Genomic DNA, 16,707 nt, shown 5'->3' on the forward strand with positions numbered 1-16,707 from the left:
TGAAACTAAACCACTATCTTACACCATATTCAAAAATTAACTGAACGTGGATTAAAAGTTTGAATGTAAGACCTGAAGCCATAAAATTCATAGAAAAAAACCATAGGCAGTAAGCTCTCTGACATAGGTCTTAGTAATATTTCAGTGGATTTGACTTCAACAGCAAAGGAAACAAAAGCAACAATCTAACAAAGAAAATCAGCCACAAAACAAAAAGGCAACCTACCGAATGGGAGAAGATACTTGCAAATCATAAACCTGTTAAGGAGTTAGTATTCAAAATATATAAAGAACTCATACAACTCAACAACAACAACAACAACAACAAAATTATCCCATTTTAAAAAGGGCAGAGGATCTGAATAGACATTTTTACAAAGAAGACACACATAGCTAACAGGCACATGAAAAGATGTTCAACATCACTAATTATAAGAGGAATGCAAATAAAAATGAGATGTTACCTCATATTTTGAGCACAGCCATTATCAAGACAAGAAATAACAAGTGTTAGAAAAGATGTGTGGAAAAGGATATAGTGTTTGTGGGAATGTAAATCGGTGCAGTCACTGTGCAAAACAGTATGGATATTCCTCAAAAAATCAAGAATAGGACTACCATATGATCCAACTATTCCACTTATGGGATATTTATCTGAAGAATATAGTTACTAATTTGAAAAGATCACTATGTTCATTGCAGAATTTTTTACAATAGCCAAGATATGGAAACTACTAAGTAACCCAAAGAGCCCCTCTGTGAGGACAGCTGTGTTGCAGTCAGATTTGGGGACATGAGGGAGAAATTTGATAAAAATTGAAATGAGGAGGACTGTAGAAATTGTTCTGATTGCACATGAGCACCAGCTACGCCATGTGTTACCGCTACAGCTGGGAATGACTTTCTTCAAACCACTGGTGGTGAACTTAACTCAAGAGAAGATGAGGGACTAAACTGTTTAAAGACAGAGAGGTACTAGGTCATCAAGATGGAGTCCTGCAAGACTGCGTCACTGATGAAGACACTGGTAACTTGTGGGTACCAAGTTTTGAACTTCCGAGTGTCCTTCTATTCCTGCACATATTACAAAACCAAAAGATAAGAAGTTGTTTTCCGTTCAACTTCAAAAGAAAGTCTTATTTGCAGTCTCTAAAAATTACAAGCTGGTAGCTGCACCATTATTTGGATTGTATGACAATACACCAGGGTACGGACCCATCATATCTAGTCTTTCTCAGCTTTTGAGCTGGTTCAGCTTTGTATATACTGAATTTTATATATATCCTGCACAGTGAAGAAGTAAAAAAAGCCACCTCTGTGAGCTGTGTAGGGTATACAGTAAACATGATAGAAAAATTGTTTTTGTTTTATCTCTTCCCCAACCCCTAAGTTGCCACCTGCTTTCTATTGTTTGCATAGTAAAGTTGATATAAACAACTAGACAACAGAGCGAACACAATGTGATAATGGTTTATTTGCTTTATTTCTATGAATACCTTTTTGTATATTAAAGAAAGTAGAATTTTTTTATGTGTATTTTTTAATTTCACATTAAATTTGAAAAGTTCTTACAAAAAGAAAAAAAAACCCACAAGAATATGTTTTCAAACTGACAGATCATTCCCCGATAGTATGAAGAGCAATCAGTTACCGTAAAACAAAGCTAATACACCAGTGCCATCTCAGATGTTGGCCAGCCTGCAGGCCCTTTGCCCCCAAACAGAGCCCTCAACCTGCAGAAGTCCCATACCGTGCATTTGTCCTAAGGTTCTGGTCATGTCCTGAATGGAGAGTCTCAGTTGCTGCAGGGCTTGGAGCAGGGAGTACTGGTTGGCCTGCAAGATGGCATTCACTGCTTGAACAAGTGCCTGGGGAGAAGATTCATTCATGCAATTCATTAGCATTCACTACTGTCCACTGGGGGAGGTGAGCTGAGCATCAGAGCCATGGGAATCAGGGGAAGGGCACCCTTCTCACTGCCAGACTTTTGCAGGGTTCCCCTAAACTAGATTTGCTGTGAGGGCTGCCCGAAAGGATAATCTATCTGGGCATTTCCCAGATAGACCCTTCGATATGTTTTTCTGGATCTTTCCTCTAATTGCTACTTCTTATAACTCTCAGGAGCATAACTCTGTCATTTCTCTCCTTCCTTCTTCTGTATTTATCACACATTCTCATCGTATCTACATCTGTATCTTGAATTAGGGCACCCTCACTTTTGAGCTTTGTCTTTCCTAAAAGCAGACATTCTATAGAGCTCGTGCAGCATTTAGTTCTAGAGCCCCCTCCGTCATGAAGCCTTCCTAGCAGTCTCTACCTTATCTGAGGGACTCACCACGCTGATGAGAAGTCAAGTGACCACATAGTTTCACTTTTGAGAGTGACAGAGGGTGCTATAATTCTTATGCTATGACTGGTGAGGTGACCCTACTGAGGCCATAGTGAGGACTCAAAATGGGCTTACCAGGGAAGGTGGTGAGGAAGGACAGACATCTAACGAATATCTTTTGGCAAGGCATGGATTCTCTGGCTCCATCCCCTGCTGCTCTGCTGTCTTTTGTCTTCCTAAACCTGACCTTTCTGAAACTGCCTGACCCCTGAAGGAATTTAAGTTTACAACCCCCCAGGGCTAGGTGAGCTCAGTGATCATTCCTTTTCCTCTGAGCCTTTGCACAGCAGTTCTCTCTGCCAGAAATATGTCTGTCTGTTTGGCTTTCTGTCATTTTCTTTCTCTCTCTCTGTTTCATTCCTACATATCACTCAGGTTTTAACTTTAGCTCTTTCCCCTGGGCAAGCTTTGCCTGACCCTTCAGTTCTGAATTAGGTTTGAGATGTCTTTTCATGAAACACTGCATTTTTTTTTTTTAAAATTACCCTATTCATCAACCCATCTTTCTCCATTAGACCATGAGCTTCCGTGCCAGACACAACAGTGTCTGTCTTGTTCTCCCAGATATTTCATTGTCCAGAGCACTGCTTGTATGTTGAATGGACAAATAGTCAATTACAGGTTTTACAGGAGCTGGGAGAAAGTAATAGCTCTGAGGCAGGAGATAGGAAGGAGGAAACTCCACAGGCACCCCAGGGCTAAGATTAAAAAAACATAGATAAAGGACAGAGACCCTGTTCTAAGACTGGTATTTCCTGCTTTCTGGGAAAGCACTGCATCCTAATGAATCATGAATGCACCTGCGCAGAAGATGCTAGCTGACCCCTGCTTCATTATAATAGCATTATAAAAAATGAGCATTGTGGGACCCTTCTTCCCAATGGCCAATCAAGGAAATCATGGGAGACCACACATGCAGTAACTTTCAAGTAATATAACTATTTATACATGTGCAATAAAATCCCACCAAAACTAACCAGGAGAGGCCTGCCCTATAAGAATAAAAACCCTCTAGCCCCTGAGGTCTGGCCTGTTAGGCTCTGCTGAGCTCTGCTCTACTCGAAGTTGGCCTGCTCCCATGTTCTGTATGGTTTAATAAATCTGCTTTCTCTCACTTTCTGCTGTAGACTCTGTGTGATTGGTTCAATTTTTTGTCCACAGTCACCAAGAACCTAATTACCTGTGCCCACCTGTGACAGCTCTGTGGGCTAGAACTAAACCTCTTTCCTCAGACATAAACCAACAGGACAAGGCCTTCGCTCATCTTTGTAATTCACAGAAGGGAAAGAGATGGAATAGGGAGTAAAGCTCAGATTAATTCCTCATTTAGGAAAAAAAAATGCTGTGGGTGAAAAGATACCTTAATCCCAGGTACTGCTGCTTTCTCCACCAAAAGAGTCACCAGTATAAAACCACGCAGGCTTTCTCCCCCAGGAAATGAGAAAATGATATCCAAGTTCCTTGGGAAGGAGATGACCATATGGTTAAAGAAGCTTGGACACCGTGAGTATGCATGGGCCATAGGTCCCCTCAGAGTTAGACAAGTTCATCTGATCTGAGGACTCTCAAAGTCCAGGATGGCCCTAATGGTCCCAGGCCATCCACCCAACGGGACAGGTGAAGCATGAATGGTCATGTATTTCCGCTTCCTCACAGGACCAATCTATGGCCCGTCACACCATCCGTGTCAGGGGCACAGGCTCTTAGATGACCTCAAGCAACAGCTAATTCCTTATAAATATAATACATAAATATATGTATGTCTCCCAAAGAAGCAAAATAGCTTGCCCAAGGTCACATAGCTGGTTAGTCACAGGACCAGATGGGGAATAATTTCGTAACTCAGGATAGTGCTCTCTCTAATATATCTGTATTTTGTTTTGTATAATAGGGTGAGAGCTAGAAGATTGTATAGAGGAAACACTTTTAAATGACCTATGATGATATAAATTCAAATATCCCAGATACACAGCCAGCCTACAAAACTTAAAATATCACTTCACAAATCACTCCTGCTTCTAACACATTAAGCATGAGAAAAAAGGAAAAACAAACACAAAATAAAACTAAGTAAAGGATACCACTGTTGCAGCGGTTCCGTTACTGTGGGCAAAGGTGCCTTCATCCTTTCATCCCTTAATTTCCTGAGCTACAGCTTTTATACTGAACCCCTTTATTGTGCCGAGGTTTGATGATACAAGAGGCGATGCCAGTTTAGACGGTAACTTCACTCTCCAGAGAAAGAGGAGCCTAAGGTGTCTCGGCCAGACCTGCCTCAAGTGCTCCAGCCCCTGTAACACATTATTTCAAAGGAATTCTTCTGTGGCTGAAGCAGCCTCTGCCTGCAACACAACCTTTTGCAGAAGTTATGGTGAGATGAGAGGTCTTTTTCAGATCATTAAAGAATTGATGAAGTTTTGTCTTTTGCATTGTGTTGCACTTTACTTGTTTTATTATGTACAGAACTGGGATTATATAGTAAAGAAAATTAACCCCCAATTTTCCTTACAAAGCAGAGGCAACCACTGTTAAATTTTACACCGTTAATTTTGGTACCTTTCCTTCTATCCTTATTTTTGCATGCACTTGTATATAGCTTACACACTATACATACAATTTGGTATGCTTTCATTCTTGTTTTGTTGTAATCTTTTAAAGTTAGCATGGATTCTCAAGTGAGTGAAGGATTTCTGAGAACTTACCTGATGTCCAGGGGTCTAGTTAAATTTCAGTTATTGACAACCACAAATGTAAAAAAGAAAATAAAAGAACAAATCAGTTTGTTAACTAGGGTCATATGTACACAGGCACACACACTCATGTGCAAATGCACACATACATTAACATACGCACAGGCTGGGACTAGACTACAGGCCACCATGTGACAAACAGTGAGCCAAGTCTCAACTCATATGTCAGCCCCAGGACATTTAACCAGCTGCATCATGATAAATTATATTGCTCATTTTATATTTGTGCAACCACCACAAATCCATATTTTTGTTGTAGGGACTCTACTCCAACTCACATTTTAACACCTACTTTAGATCAAGTTCAACCCTCTCACAAAGCTTTTTCCTAATTTTAAAGCCTGCCTTGGTGTAATTTCTCAGAAATTCTAAAGGTTTATTGTTTGTGTCACCCTGACATTTGCCATGAATTGCTTTATTTTGTTATATAACCACTCTGGGTGAACTTTGCTTTCATTTCTTCATTTCACTTAGCTCTGTGCCAGGCATATTAAGAAACTAAAACAAATAATAACTAAGAAGAAGAATAACTACTTAACCCTGGGACTCTGCATCTCTGGGATTAAACTAGCTCTTCATTCTCACCCACTGAGAAACTAGCTTTTTGTTGCTGCACTTTTGACTTTAACATCCTAGTCCAGCGATTTTTCCCTTCAACCTTCCCCACTCCTCTCTCTCTATTTTTTAAATTCTTTTTTAAAAAAGATTTTTATTTATGTATTTTTTTTAGAGAGGGGAAAGGAGGGAAAGAGGGAGAGAAACATCAATGTATGGGTGCCTCTTGCATGCCCCCTACTGGGAGAGGGGACTTGGCCTGCAACCCAGACCTGTGCCCAGACTGGGCATCGAACTGGCAACCCTTTGGTTCACAGGCTGGCATTCAGTCCACTGAGCTATGCCAGCCAGGACCCTTTCTCTTTGAATTAGAGATTCAGTTTATTAAATATTCAATGTCTTGACCAGAATTATTTTTCCACATCTATTTATTTTTTCATTCTGTCCAAATTCTGAGCCAGATTCAGCACCTTTCCATAGGAGTATTAGTCACCAACTTTGTTATTAAAGCAGAAATTGTCAAAGGTCGTAATTCATCATTATAGAAACCAAAATCCCAGGGCTCAGAAGTCCTTAGACAGATGAGCGGGGCCCAATCTCACTCCAGGGACACATAAATTAGTCCTAAAAGCTACGTTCTTTATTAAGCATTTAATTCTTTAAAGAATATTCCCATCACCTGGGGCAATCCGGTATTTACCCACAACACTGACGCAAAAGAGGTTCTTCCCTCACATATAACTTACATGTCCCTTTAGCTATTTTAGTAAAGCACCTTAGTGTTATCTCTTGCATCTATAGCCTGAAATAAATTTGGTTGTGAAAATAAAGTTCAAAGGGAAATTTAATACTTTGCCACTTCCACCCTAATCCATTTACTGCAACTTCTTGTTTTTAAAAACTCATGCTATTTTTTTTCTTTAGACAAATACCAATATCCCCAATCCAACTGTCAAAGGAATTATGCCAGTCAGGCAGAATGGATAGCATTATTAATCAAAATTTTAACCTGACATACCTAGATCACATACTCTGAATTCATACGTAATCATTCATTTATGATTATTGTATAACGATCATTTATGGAAGTTCCTGGTCCAAACTTGACTTGAATGGAGGGCATGTTAGGGGTGATTGCAGCCTGACTGTGCAGGAGCTTTAGGGTCAGGTAGAGAAATTACAATTTGATACAGAAGCAAACAAATAAAACTGGTCTGCACCAATGCATTCGGTGTGAGTTGAGAGGCTATTTCTGGGACCTGTGATTTTTGAACTTTTATTCAAATTCATCTCTTCTTCACAACCATAAAACAGACAATAAATGTGAACATTGTTAATCACAAAATAGCTGAAAAAGCCTGGGCCTTTCTGGCAGAGGGAGTACAAGTCACAAGACTGTCCCTTACTCAGTTTCCATTTGTTCAAACGCAAAGCACTCTTTCTTTTCCTTACCTTTCAGGATCCTTTGTAGTCCAGTTCGTCAACACCAAGTCTGCGTGGACTAGGATAGGAGGGAGTCCCAACTTCCTGGAGACTTCCACAAAGGGAAGGGCAAGATTTCTAGGCAGAACCTTTTAGATGTAAATCCTCACAATTAGCACATTCTAGAAAGGATATAATGGAGAAAGTAATGATGGCTCTCTTATTCCAGTGAACCTGTGGCAGAGAAACAACTTGGGGATAAATGGGGATTAGTTGAGTGATCTGTACACGTACAATTTACTCTCATCATTTTTCCTGTTAACAGCCCAGTGGAGATATTGTTTATGAGTGCAATCTGAAATTCATGTGGAAAATTATAAGACTGGAACACACATATACATATAATATAAAATAGTACCTGAATATGAAGTATGCAAAGAAGGGCATTGCCAAAGGTTTAAGCATAAATTGGGGGCTGAAGTGATGAACAGTAGGAAAAAAAAAAATCTATGTAAATCTACCTATCTACCTACCTACCTATTTATATGCATAGATATGTAGATATATGTATATAAAACTAAGAGTATGTATATGTCATACATGGACATGTGTGTGTGTTTAGGTGTCAGTGAGAGAGAAATGGGAAGGATAGAATAGCCAATCCTGTGTGGGCACTGATTCCATCATCCACTTCGTAAGTCAAACCCAACAACAACTTCAACTAAGTCACCTCAGGACAGTCTCTAGCCCCTAGTCACATTTAGCCCCTAGGTTACCTGAGTAACTCTTGAGTTATGTGGGGCACTCTGAAGAGGCTTATCTGCCCATAAATCCAGGAAAGCAACTCAGATCCATGGAGGGGTGTCTATCTGCGGACAAGGCTAGTCTAGATCCCAAGAAAACATCCTTAGGTTCCCTTTCTCCCATTTTCATTTTACTTACTCTTCAGATAGCAACATCTATTTAGAAGCCTTGCTTCTGCTTTTGTTTTTCCTTACAATATTTTAAAATAGACTTGGGATAGAGCAGTTTCTTAGGTAAAAACAATGAAGAGGTTTATTTTATTTTATTTATTTATTTTTAGAGAGAGGGGAAAAGAGGGAGAAAGAAAGGGAGAGAAACATGGTGTGCATGTGTGAGAGAAACAGCGACTGGTTGCTTCTCTCATGCCCCCAGCCAGCGACCTGGCCCACAAACCATCCATGTGCCCTGAATGGGAATCAGACTGGCCCACAGGTCAGAGCTTAATCCATTGAGCCACATCAGCCAGGGCAAGAGCTTTAAAGAGTTTTAAAATTCAAACTTAAGTCAGCTTCCCTCAGGAGGCAGGGCAGGAGGATAGTGCAGAAGGGCGGTGTCTATTTAGACACAAAGAAAGTGAGATAGGATCCGAGGCCGGAAGACAGGGGGCTCACGGGGCCTGGAAGTACAAAAATATGCGACTCCTGTCACATTTCTCTACCCCTTCCCTGAGGTGGTATTATGGTTTGGAGACCAGGTTGGGGAGGGAAACCCAGTGGGTTATTGTGGGCCTAGATATTAAACTTTCCAACACCAGAAACATGATTTAAAAAAAGTTATACATACTGACTTTTTTTACTTTTACTAACATTTGTTTTATGTTAAATTTACTTCTGGGCCATAAATTTTTGTTTCTTCTGTGCAACCTGCTCTTCTGATTTAGGAACAATCTGCTTTTTCTCAGTAAGGATCACCGCAATATGGCAGGGAAGTGCTGCGGTGAATCTTGGGAGCTTTGTTCACATTATGTGCTCAGTGACCACAGAATCTATATTTAAACCCTTAAGTTCAGCATTACTCTCTGCAGTTTTAAGCACATGCAGCAAAAACTCAGCACCCTTTTTGGTCCACCAACTCTGCATCCAGCCCCAGTGACCATGCATTGAGCCCCACCATTTGGCCTGGGCACAGCTAACCAGCTCCACTATTGCAACAATGGAATGGCACACATTGCTTCTCTCAAGTGTCATCCTTTGGGTACTTGGTGGCTTTTCAGATATACATACCTTTGATGGCCTGGGCAATTTCACATGTGTTCTTAAAGTAAACCTGAAGATCTGAGCCTCTTGATTTGCATGACTTTGTGGGTTTTTCTGGGCCAAGTAGTGAACTATTTTCAGAGGTCACCTCAGGCTGCTGCTTATAGGAAGTGTTAAACTGATATTTTAAAAGTCCGAAGCAGCTCTATACTTTTCTTTCTCCCTTTCCTTTCTTATTCTCACAGGGAGTTGCAGGTATTCACTTGAGAGATAAGAAGTAAAATCAACCAGGCAAACAAAATGGGTGTTCCCATTAACCATGGAGGGCCAGAAGAAGAGCTCTGATTTCTGGAAAAGGTACATTTATATCAAATAAAAGGCAGTCATGTTTTACACAGCAATTAGTGGAACTTGGAGACTTCATGTCTCAAGGCTCAGGCTGACACTGTAAAATGTTATGCAAAGGTTCGGAAAAGATGTAAATGAATTATTAAGAGACAAACCAGTAATTGGTAGAGAGCAAGCAGTGGTATTGTAAATGTCAGTGTATGCCCCTGGAAGAAGGAGTTTACATTAACAAAATTAGAAGGTTAAGGGTCTGGACTTGGATTTTCCACAAACTTGCCACCTGACTTTGGACTTCTTGTAGTCCTCAACTGTCCATAAAATGGGCACAGCTTAGCTCTAGTTTCCTTATGGGACTGTGAAAATTGACTGAGATAATATATGTGCTAGGAGTACAAGCTGTAAAATGTGAGCTATCGTTAAGTTTTTTAGACAACCTCAAAACTTGCTTTCAAATTCAACCCTTCAAACATTCCTGGAAGAGGATGTCAGAAAAAAATAGATTCTAAAAGTAATAAAAGGCTACCAGTTCTAAAGAAAACTAACTTCCTGGTCAGGGAGAAAAACTCTCCCATTTAAACGCGCCCTTTGCCCTTTCTTCAACTGACACCTAAGAAAAGAACAAGAAAGGACCCATTTTCCAGGAAAACATTGTGGTACAAGGCAGGCAGACCTGCCCGATGACAAGACTTCTATTTATCCTTTACCTGTTCAGGCTGTGCCTCCCCTTCCTGCCAGACATATCCCATGGTAATAAAGCTCAGGACCACGTGGGCCAAGCGCTGCTCCCGATGACTCTTGAGGAACTCGCAGTTCAGCAGGGGCATCTGTGGAAGAGAATTTCCAGAGATTATCTGTTGGAAAATGCCCCCCCTGGTTTCAGGGACTGTAGCCCTGCCGACAGGCAAGAGGGCCCCAAGGCTGGAAATAATCTAGGAGGCCTTGGGAAAACAGGCCACTAAGGAGATGAAATTTGTCCCCCTGGCAGGAGCTCAGACCCTGCCCCCTTCGCATCACCCAGCTTGGCCCTGTGATGGTTGCTTGTTGATGATGGGTAAGTTTTTCTCATGAGGAGAAAATGACCTAAGACAGACATCAGCCGGTATGGGCAGCAGACACGGGCTTGGGGGACATGGAGAAAGGGCAAAAAGGCCTGCACCCCTCGGCTCAGCTTGGACTTGGCCAGAGTCCTCATTCTCTCTGAAAGAAGTCTCTGTCTCTAGGCGGCTCTGCCCCGCCTGCCTGGCTCAGGCTTGAAACAATGCTAAAGGCCCTAAACTGGATCGGGCAGTTCCGCGGACAATTAGGCCTAGAAGTTCGTTCCTCTAAGCATGCTTTGTTCTTCCCTCAAAAGTGATGATAACCGGCTCATACTGGGAAGGAGATTTACATTATTCATAGACCCTGACCTGAGGCAGATCTCTTGTGTTCCTCGAGTTGTTATCTATAATCTCTGTCTGTTTTCAGTAAACATAGCCTTTTGACATTGATTGATGAGCTTTGCATCTATACCCCTGTGCATATGGTTCTCAATAAAAGCCTTTGGACACAGCGTTTGGGGCCTTCTCTCCCCTAGAAGGAAGAGCCATGCTCCTCTCCAGGCAAACAGAGAAATGTTTGCAATGACTTGTGTTTATCACCGCTCCCCCCCCCGGTCATCCGTGACAATCTGGGACGGGCTCTGCAGGATTCAGAGCCCCTCTCCCTCCTCAGTAGGCTCCGGACAGTAACCCTCAGATCCAGGAGCGCCTGTGCTCTCTGCTCCCCCTCGACGCGTTGCTCCCTGTGACAGTTATCAGTTGCAGGGACAAGATGGCCACAGGGGTACTGAGACTCGAAGTGTCCTTTGGGCATAAGGAACCTTCTGTTTCAATGCAGGAAACATGCACACCCATTTCTCCCCTGATCCCAGGACAGTGCAGGATAGGAAGAGGTATTCCAAACTAGATCGTTCTGGAAGTAGCTAACCACTCCACCCATGCACCCAAATTGTCCCCATGGTTGTGCCAGACACTGGCTTCCATCACTGAGGTGGCCACTTGGCTAAAATATTCTAAAATATTCCCCTCGAGATCATTTATTTCATGAGAGTCCCCAATGGCATCTTTTACAATTCTGTCCTTTAAAATTGCCTCTGCGCTGTGGGCACTAATGTTTCCATTTAATTAGCAAGTAAAACTGTCACCCCATGGAGAGATTCTTTGAGGTGTGGCAGGAAAGAATTTAGGGACACACACAGAGGAGAAGCTCAAGTGGCAGTGGCCAGATTTATTAAAGTGAAAGTACACCCTCAGAGGGAGAGGGAGCCCAGCAGGCTCCAAAAGTGACTCTCAGGAGATCTTTATGTGACCTTTCTTATATTCTCTTGGGCTGGGGAAAGAGAGGGTTAATTTTGAACCATCCAATCCCTGAAAAGGGAGGGCTTATTTTTAAACTATTCAACACTACTCTCTGATTTTCCTTGGGTGGTGTCCTGCCATTTTGGCTCTTACCCATTTGGCTTTTGCCCACAAAGCGGGTGAAAACCACAATGCTAATATATTACGATCAGGGTATAATTGAGGAGAGGTCACTTCAATGGGGCTTGTGTGCAGTCTGCGCATTCGCTAATAGTAAGAATTTCCCTTGGCTCCCAGTTCCCCTCCCCAGGATGCCTTCAGTTTTTCCCAAGCCTGTTGACCTGGTGGAACTTTGGCAGTTCCTCTTTGGGGTGATAGCAAACTATTTACCTGCTAAGTCAGCTGTTCTGTTCCTGTTCACTCTCTTTTTGTTAACATCTAACTAGCTGCCTATTCTCTTATAAAACAAGGCCCCAAGGAGGCAGTAATTTGATGAAAACCCTAGAAGGAGTAGCTGAGCTGGGCCAGACGGTTGTCCAGTTCTGCTTAAATGCTCTCTGCCAGCCGAGCTGGGTCTTTTCGCCTCTCCATGTCCCTTTCCTCCCTCTCAAAGTGTGTCATCCAGAGGTTTGAAGGTGGTGTCCTCATTGAAAGCAACAGCCTATACAGAAGTTAGTTATTACTGATAGCAATGTCCAAATAAATTCGACCAGTTTTTGCTTGTTGTGGCTGACACCAGACACCCCTGAGCCCCTGCTTTCAGGCACAGAGCTCTCCGCCTGCCTCCTGCCTCCACACTCCCGCCCCCCGCCCCCCCCCCCCCCCCGCCCAAGAAACAACCTCATCTAGATCTTCCCTGGTGCCCTCATCCAGGTCTGAAACCCCTGCAGGGATGGCTGTGGCCCTCTTGTGTTTCTCCTTAAGCTACAGGCTTTCCCCAGAGATAATATTTGCCTTTTTGTTTCATTTTCTTAACGTTCTATGCACCTACCATTAAATTTCCCCAAACTCACTGCAGAATTTTAAAATTTCTCTCAGTATAGTTAAGTAAATCTGGTAATCCATGGATATTATGTTTTAAGGGCATTATTTTTCTGAAGGCTTTCATCCCCCTGGTCGTGGGCGGCCATCTGAGACGCTCTTTCACTAAGAGCACACAATGTCCTATGTCTCCCTCTTGTTTTCTGAATCTAAGTTTTCTTCTCTCTTGGTTGGTCCCTGTTTTGTTTTGTTTTGTTTTGTTTCTTTTCTGTTTTTTTAAATTGTTGTTCACATTGGAATGAAGAAATGCAAATGCACTGTATTAAATTACTTGAAATTGGGAAGTTGCTTAAGTTTATGAGGAAAATATATCTAGAAGAGTGTGCTAATCACTCTCAGCCTGCTTTTCATTCTCTGAAAACTACAGTGCTGCGTTTGAACATGCCTAAGTTTAATTCATACCAAATGAGACTGGGGAATGCTTAACAGCAGAGTACAAATTCTAAATACAAGCTCTCCTCTTTAGTAGTGAGTAATCTTACATTCACAAATTATAAAACGTGTTCTTTTGGGAGATATTGGATAGTGTCAAAAGCAAAATAAGATAAAACAAAACAAAACAAAAAAGCTCCAAACACCACCAAGGGAGCTGGGACCCGGGGATCCTCCTGTCCTGGCGCCGCCTGTCCAGGAAGGTCGGGGACGAGGAGGTGGGGGGCGTGGGGCGACTGCTGGCACTTGAGCTTCTCCGAAGGAATCCTTCCTCCGCTCTACACTGCGGGGCAGCCTTTCCTAACCTGTGTGCGCGTTCCTTTGTCTTACAAACTGGCTCTGGAGAAAACTCTGCTTAATAGTGCCCTAGGCCTCTGTGGGAGGCGAAGGGGAGATGCTGAGTTGTTGCATTTAACGGGAACCAGCGTGAGAATTGTAACAGCAGTTACTACGTACTTATTCTAAGACTCTTACTAAAGAGTGTCCAAAGGCATAATGTTAAAAACTTCCCATGCAGAATGGTTTTTCATCTTGCCCCAAAACCACAGAGAGGGTAAGGTGTTTGAGCTGAGTCACAGAGCCCGGAGGGGCCGAGGCAGGGCGCTATTTGCGCCAAGAACCATTTACACACAAGATTTTCTGTTAACTTAAATTTTCAGTTTACTTGGGTAAACACTTACGAATGTGATTGTTGGGTCAGGTGGTAAGTCTATGTTTAATTTTATAAGAATCTGTCACCCGTCTTCCAAAGTAGATGTATCATTTTGTATTCCCACTGGCAAAATAAATAAGAATCTCTTTCGGGACACATCCTCAGCAGTTAGTTAGCGATATTGCCAGGTTTTTAAAAATGTTTTAGCCATTGAAATAGATGTTAAATTGTCGTTTAATACTATTATAAACAGTCTGTTATTCTGTAAGTAATCTAGTTTTATTTTTATTATTTCATAATTAAAATTAGCAAATTTTTCTTTGTGTTCTAGAAAATTAGAAATTTCACCAGTGTGTCTGTGTGCCCTCCCACCCGCCACTGTCTTTCCAACAGAATTACTTAAAGGAGATCTAAAAAATGGTATTTGTGTATGGTTGAAGCTTTGCTTTCCCTCTATCTTCATTATTCTGCTTATAAGAGCTCTGTTTTCTGGAATTTGAATCAACCATCTCTTTACTTCACATATCTTTTCCAAGAACTGGCATTTGTTTCACTTCAGGCTTCATGAAAACTTTTTGAGGAGTATCCTCAAATACTACTTTTTCTCCAGTTTATTTGGGTCTTTATAGCTTTTTTTGTTTGTGGGGTTTTTTTTTCTTTGCTTTTCTAATAGTTCCTTTTGTAGAATCTTCAGTTATTTTTAAGAAATCAATATAATTAATTAGACATCAATTAGTTTTAATTAAGAATTTAAATTTAACTAAGATGTTAAAATTTTTAAAAAAATGTATTTTCTTTTGTTTTAATTAAGTTTTAATTAAGAATTTAAATTTAACTAAGATGTTAAAATTTTAAAAAAAAATGTATTTTCTTTTGTTTTGGAAGCCGTTGGCTCTAAATGTCCAGTTCCTTTACATCTCTTTTACAATATCTCTAATCTTGTGACTGCACTTAGCAGACATTGAATATGTCTTTTAAAATGAATTTTTAATTATAGATGTTACATATGTATTACGAAGGAGGATTTTAGAGAGTGGAAAACATTTTTTGTATCTTTAAAATCACATAGCACTTCAAGTTGTTAAACTAAGGCAGATGCAAAGAGACTAGTGGGAAGTATATATGAACGCCACTGTGTGACAGGAAATGGGAAAACCTACTTCAACAGTCATTCGGTCTTCACAACAATTCTGTGAGACCAGAATTTCTCCTATTTTATAAATAAGGAAGCAGAATTATAGAGGTTAAGTAACTTGTTCAAAGTTATATAGCTACTAACTAATAAAACCAGAATTCAAACTCGGACCTGCCAGAATCAAAATCTATATTCTTCCTATTATAACTTCTTATCATCCCTGCGGGGTTGTTAGTTCTCCTGGGACCAAGAAGTTTCACTGGTCCTTACATACTCTTGGAAAACATCTCTCATCTTATCCCACATGGATTTACAGACTTATCTTAAATGAGTCTACAGTCTTAAGGCTGTAGATAAGATAAGTCGACAGATAAGCAGAACCTACAGAACCTGACAACCTTGACCTTATAAACTCAGAAATTCTCTTGACTCAACTATCCTGTGAGGGCCCTACGGTGCTATCAAGGTGGGCTCAATCAGAGAGGCAGGGGAGCACTGGCAATGTGACATGGAGTGAGGATACTGGGACGTTTTGGTGCTTGTTCTTTCCCAAGGAGATCTTATCTATCGGCTTGCCTGAAAGTTACAACCAGACTGTCTTTCTAAACAAATACTTGTTGATTATCTAGGTATTATTTTTGTGCAGGCTCTGCAAATTCTAGGGAAACACATGTGTCAAATCAGAAATAGGTCACTTGACTCTTCAGGAAGGATGGGATCCTTTTGTCAATAAGCTCGGTGACAATAGCTGGTGTCCTTATGTCAGCTGACTCAGTTCCAGAATGCTGAGAAAGAACAGCAGCATTTAAATACGATGGTGAGGAGGGGTTAAAGAGTACAATATAAAAAATACATACCTTGTTCACTTGAGTTCGAAGCTGGTGACTCTCGATCAAGTGAGAAAGTTTGTTGGCAATTTCCATCCAAGGTCTATAATGATCTGGAAGTTTTTTCTGCATTCAAAACAGAAATATCTCTGTATTTTTAGACCTCTCTGAGAAGCAGCTCCAGAGAGTGGCTGCTTTGAGATTTCACTATATGCTGGGCCCTGTGCTCAGCAATGCAGATGCACAGAGTAAAATCTCTGTGCTTAAGGAACGTAAGGTTTGCAAAGGGAGAAAATATGTAGTGAGATAAGTATCAAAATAATGTGTTCCATTACTGATGTGTGTATAAGCTTAAGAACTTGGAAAGAGGAGAAAGTACTTAATTTATCAACTGCTGTAGAGAATTAAAGGGAAATATATGCAGAAATATGACAGCTGGGGCCAGCTGCAGAACCTGAGAGTGACTTTTCTATGTGGAAATTTGAGGATGGGAAGGCAGTAAAACAGAGGGGATAGTGGATAAACAGAGGGGTTAGTGGATAAACAGAGATAATTATGCTTCTTGGGAGTATAAATGATTCATTATTAGAATATAAAGCTCAAGAAAAGAGTGATGGCATATTCTGTCCAAATGACAAAACACTGCAAGTGGGAACTCTACAGGAATAACACTGCATTTATCAGAAAGCTCTGTGGTTTATTGGAAACCCCATATTGGAAACTCATATTGGCAAATTTTGGTGGCAGAGACCTTTTGTTGACAAAACAGGATCAGCCACATTCCTATCTGTATTAAGCCCACCTGAATCCCTAATAAATA

The 16,707-nt window shown here is 41.1% G+C and overlaps 1 protein-coding gene and 1 pseudogene across 1 annotated transcript in view; one reads left to right on the top strand and one right to left on the bottom strand.

The window, feature by feature from the left end:
* IDO2 (indoleamine 2,3-dioxygenase 2) overlaps window positions 1–16,707 on the bottom strand; it is a 51,818-nt gene that overhangs the window by 18,908 nt on the left and 16,203 nt on the right. Inside the window, exons 2-7 of the mRNA XM_054565791.1 lie at window positions 15,918–16,013; window positions 10,169–10,288; window positions 7,147–7,265; window positions 5,092–5,106; window positions 3,750–3,849; window positions 1,751–1,868 (exon numbers count right to left, since the gene is read on the bottom strand). Of these exons, the coding sequence (XP_054421766.1) occupies window positions 1,751–1,868; window positions 3,750–3,849; window positions 5,092–5,106; window positions 7,147–7,265; window positions 10,169–10,288; window positions 15,918–16,013 (568 nt within the window). The remainder of the gene's footprint in view (window positions 1–1,750; window positions 1,869–3,749; window positions 3,850–5,091; window positions 5,107–7,146; window positions 7,266–10,168; window positions 10,289–15,917; window positions 16,014–16,707) is intronic.
* LOC129064630 (cleavage and polyadenylation specificity factor subunit 5-like) lies at window positions 725–1,295 on the top strand (annotated as a pseudogene).

This window comes from Pteronotus mesoamericanus, unplaced genomic scaffold (assembly GCF_021234165.1).
Source record: "Pteronotus mesoamericanus isolate MK-2021 breed Mesoamerican mustached bat unplaced genomic scaffold, CSHL_Meso_final contig_169, whole genome shotgun sequence".
NCBI lineage: Eukaryota > Metazoa > Chordata > Mammalia > Chiroptera > Mormoopidae > Pteronotus > Pteronotus mesoamericanus.